Source organism: Elephantulus edwardii, unplaced genomic scaffold, assembly GCF_000299155.1.
Source record: "Elephantulus edwardii isolate Elephantulus edwardi_28Jun2011 unplaced genomic scaffold, EleEdw1.0 scaffold00036, whole genome shotgun sequence".
Lineage (NCBI taxonomy): Eukaryota > Metazoa > Chordata > Mammalia > Macroscelidea > Macroscelididae > Elephantulus > Elephantulus edwardii.
In genome coordinates this window covers 3,993,208-4,012,161 of record NW_006399786.1, presented here as the reverse complement: position 1 = coordinate 4,012,161, position 18,954 = coordinate 3,993,208, and the positions used below count along the sequence as shown (strand labels likewise).

At 39.5% G+C, this 18,954-nt stretch overlaps 1 protein-coding gene across 1 annotated transcript in view; it reads right to left on the bottom strand.

Annotated features, from left to right (window-relative positions):
- Window positions 1–18,828, bottom strand: part of NUFIP1 (nuclear fragile X mental retardation protein interacting protein 1) — a 29,018-nt gene extending 10,190 nt beyond the window's left edge. Inside the window, exons 1-6 of the mRNA XM_006884609.1 lie at window positions 18,501–18,828; window positions 15,796–15,878; window positions 14,577–14,675; window positions 12,132–12,194; window positions 11,039–11,115; window positions 1,222–1,314 (exon numbers count right to left, since the gene is read on the bottom strand). Coding sequence (XP_006884671.1) covers window positions 1,222–1,314; window positions 11,039–11,115; window positions 12,132–12,194; window positions 14,577–14,675; window positions 15,796–15,878; window positions 18,501–18,828 — 743 coding nt within the window. The remainder of the gene's footprint in view (window positions 1–1,221; window positions 1,315–11,038; window positions 11,116–12,131; window positions 12,195–14,576; window positions 14,676–15,795; window positions 15,879–18,500) is intronic.
- Window positions 18,829–18,954: the final 126 nt, after the last annotated feature.

The following is an 18,954-nucleotide window of genomic DNA, read 5'->3' as shown; positions in this document are numbered from 1 at the left end:
CAATGTGTGTGTGTGTGTGTGTGTATATATATATATATATATATAAGACAGATAATAAAAGCTAACAGAAAAAAAACCCAGACTATTTTTTAAGTGCTCAATTTTAAGGAAAGCAAGAAAGGAAAGACAAATATAACCCAATATCATATAAATACAAATAAATGAAATGAACTAAACATTGGTTAAAAGATTATTTCGCCTGGTTTTGTTGTTTTGTGTTTTTTTTAAAAAAAGGACCAACCAAAATGTTCATTAGCTGAGGAGCGGCTAAGCGAAATGTGATAGCACTCCTTCTCAAAAAGATGAAATGGTAGACTCTAGAAAAAAAGTACTTTAAATATAAACACATAAAAAAGTTCTAAAGGAGTGGAAAACAATACATCATGCAAACACCAAAAAAGTAATATAGAACAGCAATATTGACGTAAGACAAAGTAGAGGTTAACGTACAAAATATCATAGCACAAATAGATAAAAGGGTTACTATAGCAAGACATGGCAATTCTACACGTGTAAATATCTAAACCATAACATTAAAATGCATTAAACAAGTTGATGATCTCAATGGAGAACTAGCTAAATTCACAGATTGAAAAAAAAAAATTTAACATGTCTCTTATCAACTACTATGACAAAGAAAATAATGGGTAAAATTAGATGTAATTAAAAAAGTAACCAAATACACTATACTACTACACTCAACAACTAAGGAATAGACATTTTACCAGAAAGATCACAAAACAAATATTTTATACATCCTTATTCTAAAGAATGATGACGCCTGTTCTATATTAATGAAATAATCTCCATGTGTGTCAGTTCTCGTGTGTGTCAGAAGTGTGAGGATGGCACTGGATAGAACAAGGTTCAGATCTTTTGTTCACAGGGTTGTTATGAGTCGTACTCAACGTGACGGCACCTAACAACAACAACAATCTCCAAGTACCACATTCTGTTTTTAAAAAAAAAAAGGACAGTGAAAAATAGAGTTAGAAAAATAGACAATTCTCACACATCCTGTATATCCTTTTGGAAACTGTACGAATATGAGTATTACTTATCTAAAATATAGTAAAAAAAAACAACAAAAAACACCCACGTGAAAAAGTTGCAAAGACAAAGATTTTAGAATTGCAGTGTAGAAATTTCAGATACTGGAGTGTGTACTCTTGTTTATAATTTAGCAGCCCACGCAGACAAAACCAGCCTTAAAGATCTTACCCATACTGTGTTGTTGTCAACACTGCGCCTGTCTTCTCCTTCTCAAGTTTTAGCTTTTTCTTCCTTTCAATGTTAGCCAGAGTTGGGTAGTTTCTAGGAAATAACAAACATTTATAGAAAGGTTTTCAATTGCAATTCAGGTAAACAAACAAGCAACTACTGCATATGGAAATATTTAACTAACAACTAATACGTGGCAGTGGTGTTTAGGGGAAGAATCCCTGCCTCCTATGCAGGAAAGTTTAGTTCTATTCCTGGTCAGTGTATTTTACGTGCTGGTTTGAGCACTGCCACAATGCTGCCTAGGTTTCAGCAATTTCCAGATTAAGACACACTAGGAGGAAAGACATGGTGATCTACCTCCAAAAACCAACCAGTGACATTCTTATGGACCACAGGGGTCTGGTCCACAATCGATCATAAGGAGGGTACAGGGCTGAACAGTGACCTGATGGCGGCGAGCAAAGACAACAAATACAGTAAGTTAGCATAAATTCTTAACTGCCTTGAGAATTTTATTTAAACGAGAAAAAAAACCCAAATCCTATACTATAGCAATGTTACTAGGCATACTGACCAGCTGCTAGCCACAAACTTTGATAAGCAAAGAATGTACATACACTAGATTTTAAATCACATTTATCACTAATCAAGTAGTTCAGGTTATTAGTGGGAAGCTACGTACTTGAAGTCCCTAATCTCATTACAGGTAAGTCTCTGAACAGCCTTACCCCGCATCATGCTATCCACTTCTCATCTTCACTTCTTAAAATACATATAGGTGGGGGGAGAGTGATAAACTAGGTATGAATGTGGACTTCTTAAGTGCCAGGAAAAGAACAAGTTCCTGCACATTTTCTATTTCTGGTCAAGAAAAAAGTCCTGTCACCTTAATCTCAGTTTGTTCTAAGACAAGGAAAAATGGCGAAATTGACTGAAATTGTTTGACAGCATTTCACAACTTGGACAAAGCAATTGCTTTAATCAGTTTCTCTATTTGGTGTTTGGTGAACAACGTAAGGGAAAATCCAAGTCAATTACTCACACAGCCCTGATGGTTCGAAGGTCACATACTAGGCAGCTAATCAGTCTATGGTTCAAATCCACCAGATGCTCAAGTGGAAAAGATGAATCAATTTCCTTTCATCTAGGTCATAGCCTTGGAAACCCCACCGGACAGTTCTAGTCTGTTCTATAAGGTCATTATGAGCCTGAATTGACTAGAGAGGGGCAGCAGATTTTTCTGTGGATTCAACTGCTTATAAAAACACAACAGACACTTACAAAGTTACAAAGATGAGGAAAATGCAGTGCTCCTCAAAGAAGTTACAATCAACCAGAAGGATATAAGGAAAGCACACAAAACATATTTAACATGGGGCAAAATATAATTTAAGTGCTAAAAAGAAACAAAGATTGGCTGAGATCACATCTAGCTGGAGAAATCCAGAAAAAGCAGGACATGAAAAGAAACTGATCTTTAAAAAAGGCACAGGAGGTCAACAGAAAGCAGCTGGGAAAGTTTCCAGGTGTTCTGAGTAAGGCAAAAAGCCAAGGTCCCAGAGAGTCTGCAACAGACTCCAGCAATGGCCAAATGACCATTGTGTACAAACTTCCCTCATAGTTACTGGTCAGAAAGACACGATGAAGCCAAAAGGTACTCTGCAGGCCAGTCGAGGAAGTCTGTGACTAAATTCAGCAGGTAGAGGAAAGCCATTGAGAGTAATGAACAAGTTAAAAGACAGGAGTATGCAAAACAGATTGCTTAGACAAAGCTTTCTGTGCTGTCTGCCACAGCTGTGAGGGGATGCTGGCACCAAACTCTGGTGGTGCAAGGTATTAAATACACAGCAGAGGGCAGAAGGAACCCACTACTGCTCAATCTGCTGCTCATTAGAAGAGAGGCGGTGTTCTGCCGGTATTTCTAGGACACCCCTAAATGTCTCACTATCTACCTCACACTGACAAGAAGGATATGAAAACAGTATAAAATCAAACTAGAAGACAAGAACAGAAATGACAGCAAGTGGTGATGTGCTCAGGAAAAATGGCAACAGATTTCTATGAGGACAGAAACCAATTTCATAAATAAAAGAGGAGGAGTAAGTAAGCATTAAATAATCATAAGAGAGAAAGATCAAAGTCACAAATCTGACAGCCAATGAGACAACTTGGGCTGTCAGACTTGTATCTCCTGTGACCTTGTGGCACCCACTGCTGTCTTTTATGCTCTTCTTAACAATTTTGTTTGGGACACTCCACAGACTCCTCTAGAGCAAAAAGCAGCAATGGAACACACTTTGGGCCAATGAGATCTACATGAAAGTCTCTTAGGTGGGGCTAAAACCAAGATACTGCTTTCCCAAAGAAACCAGGCATTTATCTTTTCTTTCCTGTTCTCCTCTGTTCAATAGTGGGCTTTTTTAGATATGCAGAGATCATGTGGCAAGAATATATAAAGCTTGTCAAAGGTGCACCAAGAGTGTCTGTGCCTACTGACATTACTGAGTTGTTTTGCTGATAAGGAGTTGCACCGCCAACCCAAAGGAATGCAGTTCGGATCCACAGGTTGCTCTGTGGGAGAAGGATGGATAATCTGCTTCTGTGTGATTTACTATCGCTGAAAACCTGATGGAGGTTCAGCTGTGGGTCAGTTCCAACTAAACAGTACATAACAACAATGACAGTACTGAGTAGGTTAAATTTTTAAATCCTGGAAACGTTGACTTTGTATTAAACCATGACAGTATGGCTGCTGTCTCTTGTACTGAAACAGTCCTGACTGGTGCAGGGCACTACAGCACCCTAGCTATTCCATTTAATTTGAAGGCTTCATGTCCAATCATGGCATATTGAAGCACATCCTTCTTAAAAAGTTTGGCAAACTTGTATGAAGTTAAGTATATACTAATCGACATGACTTGTATCAAGTCTACCTTATGCCTCAAGGTGTGTGTTGTATTATGTACCATCCCGTGGGTTTTCAGCAGCAGTTGATCTCATGGGAGAAGACTGCCCATCCTTTTCCACAGAGCAACTGGTGGACTCAAACCAGGTGCCTTTGGGATTCAGCTTCTTTCCACTAGATAAGAGATATGTCATGCTAGACACTAAAGTGTGCCTGATCTGAGACATGGTCTTCACAATTACTTGCTATGCATCAGAGAGCTGGACAATGACTAAGGATGGCAGAAGAATTGATGCCTTTGAGTTGTGGTGCTGGAGAAGAGTCTTGAACATACCATGGATGACCAAGAAAACAAACAGGTCTGTCTTAGAGTAGGTGAAACCAAGTTTCTCGTTGGATATTGAAGCTCCATCTCACAGATTCTGAAGCTCCATCTCCTAGGATTTTGAAGCTCCATCTCACAGATTTTCGGCACATGGCTATGAGAGATCGGTCCTTAGAGAAAGACATCATGCTCAGAAGGGAGGAGGGACAGAACAGGAGATGAAAACTCCAGATGTGATAGATTGATACATTAACTGGGGCAATGCAGGTAGGTATGTTGGAGTCAGTGTGACTGGCTCAAGACAGGGTAGGCTTCAGAGCTGTTGTACATAGGTTCACTATGAGTTGCAGGAGACTTGATGGCATATAACAACCATCATATGGCATATCACTCATACTCGAAGATTTGTTCAAGTCAAGTAAAAAAATTCTATGTTTAAAGCTAAAACTTACGTGGAAATGTTTCCAGAGGATTTATTTATAATCACCTGCAATGAAGAAAACCCAAATATCCACTGACTTAGAAATGAATATACAAAGAGGCCATGTAATGGAACAGACTACTATTTGGCAATAACAAGAAATAATTACCACATAAAGTGGAAAAGTCAGGGTCAAAAGACAAACTGTATGATTCCATTTATGTTTCTATGAATATATGTTGTTATATGCTGTTGAGTTGCCTGCAACTTATCGCGACCCTACATCAGCCCTAAACCATGTTCTCCCTGTGCCAATCTTATTGTCTCTGACACATCTACTCCCATTTCCCCCTGTCACTACTGCTCCACTGTCCCTTCACCTTTCCAAGCATGATATCCCTCTTCAAGGACTGGTCCAAAGAATGTCAATCAAAGCATCAGAATCCTTGCCTCCAAGGAGCAGCCTGGCTTCACACTCTCAAGGACAAACCGGTTCATTCTCTTAGCAGTCCATGGTATATTCAATATTCTTCTCCAACACCACAGCTCAAAGGCATCAATTCTCCTATCATCCCTAGTCATTGCCCAGCTCTCTGATGCACAGCAAGCAATTGCAAAGACCATAGCCTTTGCAATCACTTGTTATGCATCAGAGAGTTGGACAATGACTAGGGAAGATAGAAGGAGAATGGATGCCTTTGAGCTGTGGTGCTGGAGAAAAGTATTGAATGTACCCAGGACTGCCAAGAAAACAAACAGATTCATCCTGGAGAGGGTTAAACCAAGCTATTCCTTGGAAGCAAGGATTCTGGGGCTTCGTCAGACATACTTTGGACATGTTGTAAGGAGAGACAGGTCCTTGGAGAGGGACATCATGCTTGGGAGGGTGGAGGGACAGCGCAGGAGGGGAAGACCCTCTATGAGGTGGATTGATTCAGTGACTGGGGTAATCGGGATGGGTGTGTCAGAGGCCACGCAATTGGCACAGGATAGAGCAGGGTTTAGGGCTGTTGTAGTACATAGGGTCACTATGAGTCGCAAATGACTCGATTGCACATAACAACAACACAATAAATGGAAATCTAAAATCTCTGTAAATGTTCATTAAAATTATTAAAAAAATTTTTTTTAAAAAAAGCAGCTCAGTAGCATTAGTCATGCTGACTATGAAACAGTCAACTGCTTCTATATAATTTATAAAGTAGAAGAAAATTTTTAAGAGGCCACAGGCGACTCAATTGCACATAACAACAATAATATGCTATGACAGGTTTGGAAGCAGGAGTAGCATCCACTTCCTAAATAACATGCCCGCCACTGGAAACTCTATGAACTTTGATAAATGTCGATAGTTGTAGAGAGGCTTCAGGCCTTCTGTTTATAGGGTCACTATGAGTCGTGCTTGACTCAAAAGCAATCAACAACAACAACAAGCAGCAGCAAAATACAACCTTGAATATAGCTCACCTGAATTTAGAAACTATCTCAAGAAAAGATCTGAAACACTGAACACTAAGGATTGATAATTATGAGCTGTGGGATGATATAAAGACTATCACACATGAAGAAAGCAAAAAGTCATTAAAAAGATAGAAAAGAATAAAAAAAAAACAAAAAACCAAACCCAACCAAGGCTTGAAAGTTCGCTCTAGAAAATAGAGCAACTAAAGCAAAAGGAAAAAATGAAGAGCTGAAAAGAATTCAAAAGTCAGCTTGAAAGGACAAAATAAATGCTTATTATAAAATGGGTAAAGATCTGGAGTCAGAAATCTATGCTGAAAGAACTGAAAACAAAAGAAACCTCCAAAGACCGAAATCTGAAACCCAAGTTACAATACTGAAGATTCTACGTGCAAAATTTTAAAACAAATGCAGAAAGCATCAAAAGTAGATGGAAGGAATATATAGTCGCAGTACTAAAAGACTTAGCCCCTCAACCAAGAGAAAATAAAATAGGTGAATGAGACCTTCTAAGAATCAAATCCCTATGTACAGCAAAAAACTTCTCCAGAGACTGGGAAAAAATATTTGGCAGTGACATATCTGATAAAGGACTTATATCTAAAATTTAGATACAGATTTTTAGATAAATAGAATATCACAGCACCTCAATAAGAAAAAGGTAAAGAAACCAATCACAAAATGGGCACTGGAATAAACAGATGCTTCATCAAAGACGACACTCAAATGGCAAACACAGGAAGAAATCTTCAAAATTCCTACCTATCAGAGAGATGCAAATCAAATCAACTGTGAAATATCATCTCATTCAGCAACAATAGCAAAGCTCAACAGGGCAGCCAACTGGAGAGATTGGAACTCTTATCCACTGCTGGCAGGAGTGTAAAATAGTACAGCAACTGAAGAACATGGTCAAGTGCTTTCTCAAAAAGTTGGAAATACCATTTGACCCAGCAATTCCACACTGGGAATATACCCTAAAGAAACCAAACTGAAACCACAGCTCAAACAAGCAGACTCATGTTTATTGCTGTATTATTCACAATAGAAGAGAGGGGAGCAACCCAAGTACCCCATCAAAAATGAATGATAGAAAAACTATGGTATATTCACTCAATGGAATATTATGCAGCACTCATAAAACATTACACAACATGGGGAAGCCTGAGGAACATTATGCTGAGTGAAATATCTCAGTCACAAAAGGACAAATACTGCATAACACCGCTGTTACAAAATAGGACAGATGGGGAAAGGTTGGGGAGAGAACGGGGAAAAAAATAATGAACACTGCATTCTAACAGATGAGGAGAAAAAAATGTCTGAAAGGAATATATGATTAGGCATTATATGTATGAAAACAATCTGGAGTAACAGATGTGTTGCAGGGTGAGCTGGGGAGGAAAAAAAGGAGAAAAGAAAATGTCCAACACTGAATTAAAAAAAAGGGGGGATGGGGAGAATGTACAGTATGAAGAGCTTAAAAAAAAAAAAAAAATCCATAAAAAGTAAGTTAAGATTACAAACTTTCAGGAGTTTCCAGTTAGAGTCCAGGGCAACTTCACTTGCTGCCATTTCAGTAGTGATTTATTTCATTCTACATACTTCCCCTAAATGTCACTATCTCTAAAAATTAATAATGTCTGCCATCAAAACTACTCTGATGTCTTCATATTGTTGGAGAACAACTTTGTCTCCAACTTTCACACTAACTGGCTGAATCATTCTAATCTTTCCTTTAGATCTGAATCCAACAGCTACTACTATTGCTAACGAAACTTTTCCTAGAGATTTTGCTCTAAGCATAATGACTCCTTTGGTTAGAAGTTCAACCGCACTCCTTTCCACTAATAATACTGTGCCAAAGAGGGGAAGAAATTTTCTAAAGGCCTGCCCTACCTTGACTCTGGTCATTGCAGTTTGCACCCCACTACCACTATGCAGTGGCAAAGAGAGACCCACAATCTGGACCTTGAGTCCTAAGAATATGAGCTGCCGGCTGCTCTGAAGGACTTGGCAAAAAAAATAAAGCCCCAAAAATTGATAGAATAGCAATCGATGTATTTCAGCAAACAGATGCTGCCCTGCATGTGCTCACCAAGTTATGCCAAGAAATCTGGAGGACAACTACTTGGCCAACTGACTGGAAGAAATCCATATTTCTTCCCATTTCAAAAATAAGATGACATGACAGAGTGTGGAAATTACCAAACAACATCATACACTAACAAAATCCTGCTGAAGATTATCCAGAAAAGACTTGAACAGTACATTGACAAAGAACTACCAGAAATACAAGCTGGGTTTAGAAGAAGTCGTGGTACTAGGATAGTATTGCCAATGTCAGATGGATCTTGGCAGAAAGCAGAGAATACCAGAAGAATGTCTATCTGTGTTTCACTGACTATGCAAAGGCACCTGACTGTGTGGATCACAATAAACTGTGGCTAACCTTGAGGAAAATGGGAATCTCAGAACACTTAATTGTGCTTATGCTTGGACCAAGAAGCAGTCCTCAGAACAGAACAAGGAAACACTGCATGGTTCAAAACCAGGAAAGTAGTGGATCAGGATGCATCCTGTCCCCATACCTTTTCAATCTGTATGCAGAACAGATCATTTGGGAAGCAGGGCTTTATGAGGAGGATTGTGGCACCAAGACTGGAGGAAGACTCATCAGCAACCTACAGTATGCAGATGACACAACCTTGTTTGCTAAAACATGAAGACCTGAAGCGCTTGCTGCAGAAGGTCAAGGACTGTAGTCTTCAATATGGATTGAAGCTCAACATCAAGACAAAGATTCTCACCACTGGGCCAATTGACAGCACCATATTAGATGGAGAAGAGATTGAGGTTGATAGCAATAACAGCTTGCTTGGATCCACAATCAACACTCTTAACACCAGCAGTCAGGAAATCAAAAGACAAAATGAATTGGGAAAATCTGTTGTCATGGACCTCTCCAGAGTACTGAAGAGCAGCAATGTCGGTCTAGAGACAAAGGTGCACCTAACCCAGGCCATGGTCTTCTCAATTACTTGTTATGCTTCAGAGAGTTGGACAATGACTAAGGATGACAGAAGAAGAATAAATGCCTTTGAGGTGTGGTGCTGGAGAAGAGTCGTGAACATACCCTGGACTGCCAAGAAAACAAATAGGTCTGTCTTGGAGAGGGTGAAACCAAGTCTTTCCTTGGAGGCTAGGATTTTGAAGCTCTGCCTCACTTACTTTGGGCACATGGCCAGGAGAGATCAGTCCTTGGAGAAGGAAATCATGCTCAGAGGGGTAGATGGACAGTGTAGGAGAGGGAGACCCCGGATGAGATGGATTGATACAGTAACTGGGGTGATGGGGGTTGGTATGTCGGAATTAGTGAGACTGGCTCAGGACAGGGAAGGGTTCAGAGCTGCTGTACATAGGGTCGCTATACATCGCAGGCAACTGAATGGCACATAAGAACAGAAACATACTATGACAGGTTTGAAAACAGGAGTGGCATCCACTTCCTAAATAACATGACTCTGGAAACTCTATGAACTTTCATGAATGTCGATAGTTGTAGAGGGGCTTCAGGCCTTTTTGTTCATGGGGTCGCAATGAGTCCTGCTCTACTAGAAGGCAATCAACAACATCAACAATAACATTTAATAATTTACTTGAAAGAAAAAAAAAATGTAAATGGGTCAAACGGGAAAAAAAAAACCCCAACCAAAAATACACTAAGTATTAGACAGTAAGTGGTCTAATTCTGATTTTTTCCTCTGTAAAACAATGAGAAAAGAGTACAATCAACAGGTGTTGTTTTTGTTGTTAGATGCTGTTGAATAGAGTATGATTCATAGCAACCCTATGAACACCCCATCTGAACTCTGCAACACACTGGAGCCCACTGCTGCAGTCAACCCTTCTGCTGACCCTCCATCCTTCTCCAAGGAAAAACCACTCCTAGCAACATGCCCAGAGTATATGAGATGAAGCTCTCTCATCTTTGCTTCCACGAAGCACTCTGGCTGCACCTTCTCCAAGACAAATCTCTTTGTTCTTTTGGAGTCCATGGGATATTCAGTGCTCTTCTCCAACACCAGAGTTCAAAGGCATCAATTCTTCTTCTGTCATCCTTAGTCACTGTCCAACTCTCAGATGCATAGCAGGTGACCAAAAAAAGACCATGGCCTAACTCAGGAACACTTTAGTCCTCAAACTAATTTGAATAATGGTCACATATATATAGCTTATGATCCCATTCGCTACTATAAACATTATAAAGGAATTGAATGAAGCAAAATAACATTCACGAAACTCTTCTTTTTTTTTTACTTTATTACTTTTGTGTGAGTGTACCGTCAAATCAGATCTGACTGGTACAGGAGGAGATTGTCCCTCCTTCCCCGGCAAAGCATCTGGTGGATTTGAACCGTGCGCCTCTGGGATTGTAGTTGCAGCTCATTGCCACTAGGCCACCAGAGCTCCCCCATGAAACTCTTCTTAAGCCAGCAAATATTAACACTTTTCAAAGTCAGATTTTACCAATTCTGAAGAACAGTAAATTTAAAATTGCAGTTAGGTAACTGAATATTTGCAAACTTAGAAAAGAGCAAATTTATCTTTTTAATTATTCCTTAGGGGCAGAAAGATCATCATTTGGAAGCACCCAGTCTTGACACAGTAGGAGAGCTACTTCACAGAACCATTTACTCACTTTTTTCTTTCTTCTCTCCATCGTGCAATCTCCTCTGGAGTGTCTAACTTGATTTTCTTCATGCCGGGAGCATGCATCTAGGAAGAACAGCCAGCTGAGCATCAAGAATATTTCCGACAACATGCTTTTGATTAAACTAAGTACTCCAGAGGATAACAGAAACTTTGTGCCCAATGCTAAATTTAGCAGCAGAGATCATTTTCAAACAAAATATAAGTATGCAGATTTTATTATGAGTTTTACTTAGGCTAAAGGTACTTGATAGAGGGGGGAAAAAGGCAACATGTATTTGGTTACAAAAGTGACATCATCCTTTTTCTCAAATGATATCAAATACTCAAATATATGACCTACCAATCAAAACTGAAGGAGGTAGCTAAAGACTTAATGATTACATGTTAACTATCTGAAGGAGAATGCTTTAGAAACATGAGTACACAACTGGCAAGTCACCCATGCCCAGATTCAATTCTGAAGCTTTAAGACAGACCTTTCTTTCTTTTAAAATCTGGTAAATGAGGGCAAGTATCCATCTACTTCACACAGCCATTCGTGAGAATAAAAAGATATGAAAATGCCTTTAAAACTACAGTACTCCACAATTGTTACTATTTGTAAATAAAGGATGCACAGTTAGCAGGTCCAATCCTTGGAGAAGAACATCATGCCTGGAAAACTGGATGGTCAGTACAAAAGACGAAGACCTTCAACAAGACGGCTGACACAGTTACTGTAACACTGAGCTCAAGTACACTGGAGATGGTGAACATGGCAGAAGATTGGCAAGGTTCATACCTGTTGTTCATAGGATCGCTGAGTTACCATCAACTCGAAAATACGTAACAAGTCAGAAGATCAGTGGCATAAAAAGTTGTTAAGTTCCACTGAGTCGGAATTGACTCATAGCTGACCCTCCAGTGAGTTTTTAGAGGCAGTAAATTGCCCAGGAAGAGACTTCTCATCTTTCTCCTATGGAGTAGCTGGTAGATTTGAACCATGTGTCTGAGGGCTGGCAATGCGACTCCTTACCAGTAGGGCACCAGACACCATGTACCAAGAAAAGACAGAACAAAGATATAAGCAGAGAACTTACATTTTTCCAATGAAATTGGACAATCTTCTCATGCGCAGTAAAAGAGCAATCTACTTCAGGGCACTGTAAGAGTTTTATAAAAAAATAAATATTAATCTTATTTTTCATGTTTATTTTCTGAGTTAGATAAATGGTACTACTAAATATAAAGATATATTCTGGGTAAATTTACACAACTACCACACCTACATGGTATAAGCACTGAATCCTTATACTATTAGCAAAATAAAGAATGTTACAAAATAATGCAGCATTTAAAAAGGGATGGCATTCCCAAAATAGGCAGTACTGTAATACATGGAATTCATTTTTCCAGTTGAATAAAAACTGATCAAAATCAAAATTCCCATCTTTGAGTTGGTTTGACTCACAGCAACCATTCATCAGGTCTACAAGGCTGTACGTTTTAAAAAGAGGAGGATTTGAGGACCCCATCATCCATCCATCTCCAGAGGAGAAACCTGTGGATTCAAACTGATGGAGACAGGCTTTTGGTCGGCACCATCTACACACTATGACAGGGGATCTCCTTATCTGAGTAACACTACAACATAAGCAATGTTGTAAAATAATAAAGTTTCATTTGCCGCCATTGACTCATCATGATCCTATGTAACATCCAGATGTGCTCTATAAAGTGTTCTTACGGAATCTTGTTATGTCCTATCAAGCTGAGTATGACTCAGAGACGTGATGAACAGTAGTTCTGGATCCTGTTCTAGCCTGGGCCATACTCATCATGTCTGACATACTAGATCCCACCGCTGTACACTCATCCCACTGAGGGTCTTCCTCTTTTTTTGCTGATCTTCCACCTTTTCAAGCATGATATCCCTCTCCAAGAATAATCCCTTCTATCAACATGCCCAAAGTATGTGAGACAAAGCTCCATATTCTTGCCTTTAGGGAGTACTCTGGCTGCACCTTCTCTAAGACAGATCTGTTTGTTCTTTTGAATGACTTGACATTGTTACAGTCTATGGAATATCCAGTACTCGTCTCCAACACAACTCAAAAGTATCAATGCATGCACACCATGGGGAAGCCTGGAGAACATTATGCTGAATAAAATATCTCAGTCACAGAAGGACAGATACTGCATAGTGCCACTGCTGTAAAATGGGACTGACATAAGGGTAGGGGGTGACTGAGAAAGATGGGATAAATGATGTCTACTGCATTGAAACAGATGAGAGAAGAGAACTGTTTAAAAGGGATATATGATTAGGTATTATTATCATGATAGGAATCCAGAATGAAGGCTGCATAGTGGAGTAGACTTGGGGGGAGGGACTGTATAACAATCAAAGAATTTTTCTTTTACAGTGCAGGAGGGGAAGGCCCTCTATGAGGTGGACTGATTCAGTGACTGGGGTAATCGGGATGGGAGTGTCAGAGACAGTGCAACTGGCACAGGACAGAGCAGAGTTTAGGACTGTTGTACATAGGGTCGTTATGAGTCGCAAGCAACTCAATGGCACATAACAACAACAACTTTTCAAAGAGAAGAACAACTAGAGGGGATGGGTGGACAAGGAGAAAAATGCAACAATGAATGAATGGAAATCCAAAATCTCTGTAAATTTTCATTAAAATTAATAATAATTTTTTAAAAAGTATCAATGCTTATTCTGTCATCTTTTTTCCTTGCCCAGCTCTCAGATGCACAGCAAGTGATTGAAAAGCTCTGGATTGAATCAGGCACACCTTGGTCTTCACACTGACATCACTGCTCTTCAGTACTTTGCAAAGTCCCTGATAGCAGACTTTTCCAATGCAATCAGTCTTTTGATTTCTTGACTGCTGGTTACCAAGGGCAACGACTGTGTATCTAAGTAAAATGAAGTCAATGACAATTTCCATCTTTTTTTTTTTTTTTGACAATTTCCATCTTTTCTCCATCTATTATCCATCTTTTCTGTTTATCCTATGTTGCCTATTGGCCGAAGGGACACAGATTGCCAAGCCTTTCTTCTGTGGTGCTGGTGAGAGAGAGTTTGAACCTCCAACCTTTGGGTTTACTAACCTAATGTAACTAGAATATACCACTCAGGGATAAGCCTTCCTTAATTTAGTTTGCACCATCTTTAGCCAATAATTGGCCATGACATTACCGTGACATCTGGCAAAATGGTGAAGGGCAGCCTTACAGGGGAAGGAAATCATAAAGGTGCAGAGGGCAACTGGAAGGGAATGCCAGGGCTCTGAAGCAGCAGCAGCAGCAGCACCCATACAAGCAGAAGCCATACCTATTTATAGCTATCTAACATCTTACCTAGCTCTCAAACTGTAAAACCCAGTGTCACTGTCCCAAATGATCAAGTCATTAAACATTTCTATGAAAACTAAAGAGCAGGGGGAAAGTTTGGAAATTCTACTAAATTTACAGTCAGAAGGCTAGTTTTCTGAACAAATGCTAGCATAACCAACAAAAAGAACACCTACTTTTGTATGTTCAGACATGTGTTGATCATATTTTTCTTGATTTTTAAAACCACGATCACAGGTATCACAAAAATAGTGAAAAACTGGCTCCTTTTTTCTCTGCAAACAAAAATAGAAAGGCATTAGGCTTTTCTTCAACTAAGGATAAAAATACAACTATCCATCTGGCACATGCAATTTGACTTTCCAGACAACCCTTATATTCAGGAGAAACTTCCAAACACATTTCTAATGAAGGGATATTTTTGTTTCTTTTTTTACAGGAAATATATTAAGGAAAAGACAGACAAGACGATAATTTAAAATTATCAAGCAGATCTAATATAAACTCTTTGAGAAAATTTCAAAGTGTTAATTTAGTGTAGATTTAGTACAGTGTATGTCCAAATGAACTAAAAAGAAATAGTACTTAAATTCTTAGGGGAAATAACTATAACAGGTATCTCTAGAAACAACATAAAAATTAAAAAAAAACAGAAACATTAGGATAAGATTAGCTATTTCTTAATCCTCCAATTTACTATTTTTATGGTTTAACATAAAACAATAAAGATTCTTACTATTACATACTATAGGAATTGATCTTCAACAGCTTGTTGTTGTTAAGTGTCACTGAGTTGTATTGAGTTGTAGGTGACTCATAACAACACTACAAACAAAAGCCCTGGACACTTGTATAACTTTCATCCTTTCTCCAAGCTATTTCAGAAGTAGATGCCACTCCTGCTTCCAAGCTTGTTTTCATCAGGGAGCTCCACCAAACACTGTCCACCATGGGTAATTTTTATCGCATTTGACACATCAGTGTCAGTGTTCAGCTTCACAGCAACCATGAGTTGCATAACATTTCAGTGTTGAGGGTAAACAAAAATAATATAAACAATGCAAATAACATAGAAAAAAAAATCTTCCCACTCAGAATCATTTCAGACATTATACCTACTCAGTATTTTATCAGTTAACAACATTTACAATGATCTGAAATCATAATATTTTACTCAAGTCTACACTGAAATGGAAAAAAAAAATTTTAATACAAATTCTCTATTTTTTTCTTAACAGATTTTGTTTGAAGCTTTCACATTCAAATAAGACCCTGTTATAAAACGCTCCCTGACCACTAACCATTATGCAAAACACTAAGATAGTTAATGACAGAACTAAAAGAACATGACATAGAGATCAGACTGTCAAAGTCAAGAGAATCTTTTAAAAATACCTTTTTGTTTTGCGTCTTATTCGAAGTAAAGTTGAAATCACTGCCATTTGCATCATATTTTCGTGGGAAAAAAGAACGCTGAGCTAAAAAAAACAAAACCAAACAAAAACCACCAAAAAGAGATGCATTAGTGTTTGCACCATACATGAAATTTTACTTACCACAGAAATGTTAAATACCAGAATAAAAACATTGCTAAACTAGTTCTTCCAGGAAGAGCGTAGTTCAAATTAAAATAAATTAACAAAGACTAGCCTTGTTTACTAAATATTTTCCAACTCAATAACTATCGTTAAGAGTCTATGTCCCTATTTAAGTATTCAACTACAGAGAGAGGCAATCGAATGGCATACAATTCCTTGCAATTATTTAAAATATTAAAATCCAAACAAGAACTATGTGATATAGGTCTTCCAGCATCAATCTTAAACCAGGAAAATACAATCTTGTAAAAGATATCTCAAAAATCCCTTTGCTTCTATTATCACTGTCTTCCTTCGACTTGGAATCTCTGATTTTCTGCCTAGATTACTCTATGTCTCCTAGATAGGCTGCCAGTTCTTAGGACTGTTCCTTTCTAAATGACTCTGAAGTGACACCACATATACAGTCTCCAATCATGTCACTACCCTGTCCAAAAATCTGTAAATGCTTCCTAGAGAGTCTTTTGAGATTCCAGTTTATTTTCTTACCCTTCTTGTCCGCACCTGTACCTTCCACATACTCTAATTCACTCATACCCATTAGCTGCAGTCAAGCTGTCCCCATCTCTCACTGCAATCTCACACACAAGGAGTCAGTGCTGCTCAGTGCTGCCGACATCCGCATGATTCACTGCAGATCGGACCATTCTGATCATAGGGCTCTCACTGACCAATGTTCAGAAGCAGACTGACAAACCTTTCTTCTTAGTCTTAGTCTGAATCTCTACTGAAGAGTGCTGAGCATCACAGCAACACAAACTTTTGCTGAACTTCACTGCTGACTGCTCTGAAGGTATCGTTGTGCTGCTAACCAAATGGCTGTGTCTCTGACAGTTGGAATCCACCAGCTGCTCCAAGGGAGAAAGCTGGTCAGTCTCCTCCCATTATGATTTATAGCCTCTGATTCAACAGCAATGAATGGGAGCTGACAGGTGGTAATCATACCCAAGTCTCTTATACAGCCAGAGAGAATTTTACTACCACTACCACAACTCCAAGCGTCGAGGACTCTCCTTCCTAGGGTTGCTATGAGTCGCCTGTGACTCGACGGCACTTAACAACAACCACCACCACCACCACCACAACTATCTCTGCCCTCTCAATCACACTGGAACCCTGGCGGGAGTCTAAAGAACTCACCCCGTATTAACATATCTTTACTTCTACATGTAAGTATCTCCTCAAATCATACAAATCTCCTAAGAGATTTCTTCCAAAAGTTTCCCACAATTTCCTCTGCAGTCGGAATAACACCACTGTATTGTGACTCGTTGGAACTGCTCTGTGGGAGAAAGATGGGCAAGCTTCTCCCATGCAATTTACGGCCTCTGAAAAAACCCACTGGAGCAGCTTTGGGTCAGTTTTCACTTAACAGCATCTAACAACAATATATCTGACAACACTCAAATTTGTAACTCCATACACATCTTGCTTGAACGTACAAACTCCCAGCTAAAAGCCAATAGCTCTACTTGACACTAACATATTCCAAATTCCAACTCCTGATCTTCCCTTCCAAATCTGTTTGATTCCCATTCTTCTCCCACCTCAGTTCCTTCTGTCTGGCAAAATACTTTAAGCCATCCTTATCTCTAGCTCTTGCCCTACCACATAGAATCCTTTAGCAAATTATTTCAGATCTAGTCTGACTTCTTATCACTTCCAGAACTCTTTCCTGATTCTACCTCTCACTTGGATAATCAGAGTCATCTCATTGTCTCCCATACTGTCAATTTTCAGCACACGAGTCACATTAATCCTCTTACAAAATAAATCATGTCACTTCTTTTACAACAAATTTGTCAATGGGTACCCATCTCACGCATGTAAAAGTTCCATTAACATTCTACAAAGCCCTTAGAGGTTGGCCCTCTTTATCTTTTGTCCTCTTGAGCCACAATGGTTTTCTCCATTATAGTTTACATCATCTGTATCCAGGCTTTTATACACGCCTAAATCCCTTTCTCTCCGGGTATACCCATAGGTCTGATTCCTGATGTCTTTATTGAAATGTCATCTTCCTTATGAGATCATCCCTACCATTCTTAACTAACTCATCTCTTCTCATACCGTTATTTACCATCTAGTAGGGAGCCGTGGTGGCCTGTTGATAAGGAAATGCGCTGTCAACCCAAAAGCATCAAGTTCGAAACCACCAGCTGCACGGCGGGATAAAGCCGAGTAATCAACTCCTGTTAGAGGGTCAGCTATGAGTCGTCCCGACTCGACTGTACACAACAAAAAAACCCTCTAATAGAACCTATAAATTTTTTTGGTTATTGTCTATCTCCCCAGCAATGTTACAATCCATAAAGGTAAGAACTTTTCTAACTTTGTTCACTAATACATTCTCAGTGTTTGGTATACAGAAATACAATAAATATCTGCAAAACCAAATAAACAGGTGGGGAAAATATTTCAGTCGAACATAGTGTGGGGAATCAACGCTCAGATTCCAAGGGTGAGGGAAGACGAGAAAAGGAGAAATGAACAGTAACCTACCAGGGTTGTGGTAACTATGGTGCTGAGGAAAAGAATCAGATCTCCAGTACCACGGGGAAGAGGCTTGGTAATTCCAGGAAGGCTGGACGTTAAGTTGAGGCTGAGTATCGAGAGGGGCCTGGGCTCCGGGAAGCAGTTGAGTGTCGAAGGGGGGCGGCGCCCCGGGGTGTACCGGGGCCTCGGAGAAAAAAACTGATCCGGCTGTGGAAGGAGGCGGCGGCGGCCTCGTTGCCCAGAGCATCCAGTTGTTCGGCATCGAATCAGCGTCACTGAGAGGTCTCAACATAGGAGTCAGCTCAGGGGGTTGAAACCATCCGGAAGGAATCATGAAACCACTACCTGGTTCAACCACGTTAAGCCGCCAGTCTGATCTTGTAAGTTTCAATGGAACAAACTTTAAACGTCACTTCCTCTGTCGCGGAGTGGATGGAACAGCCAATCACAGGCTGATACG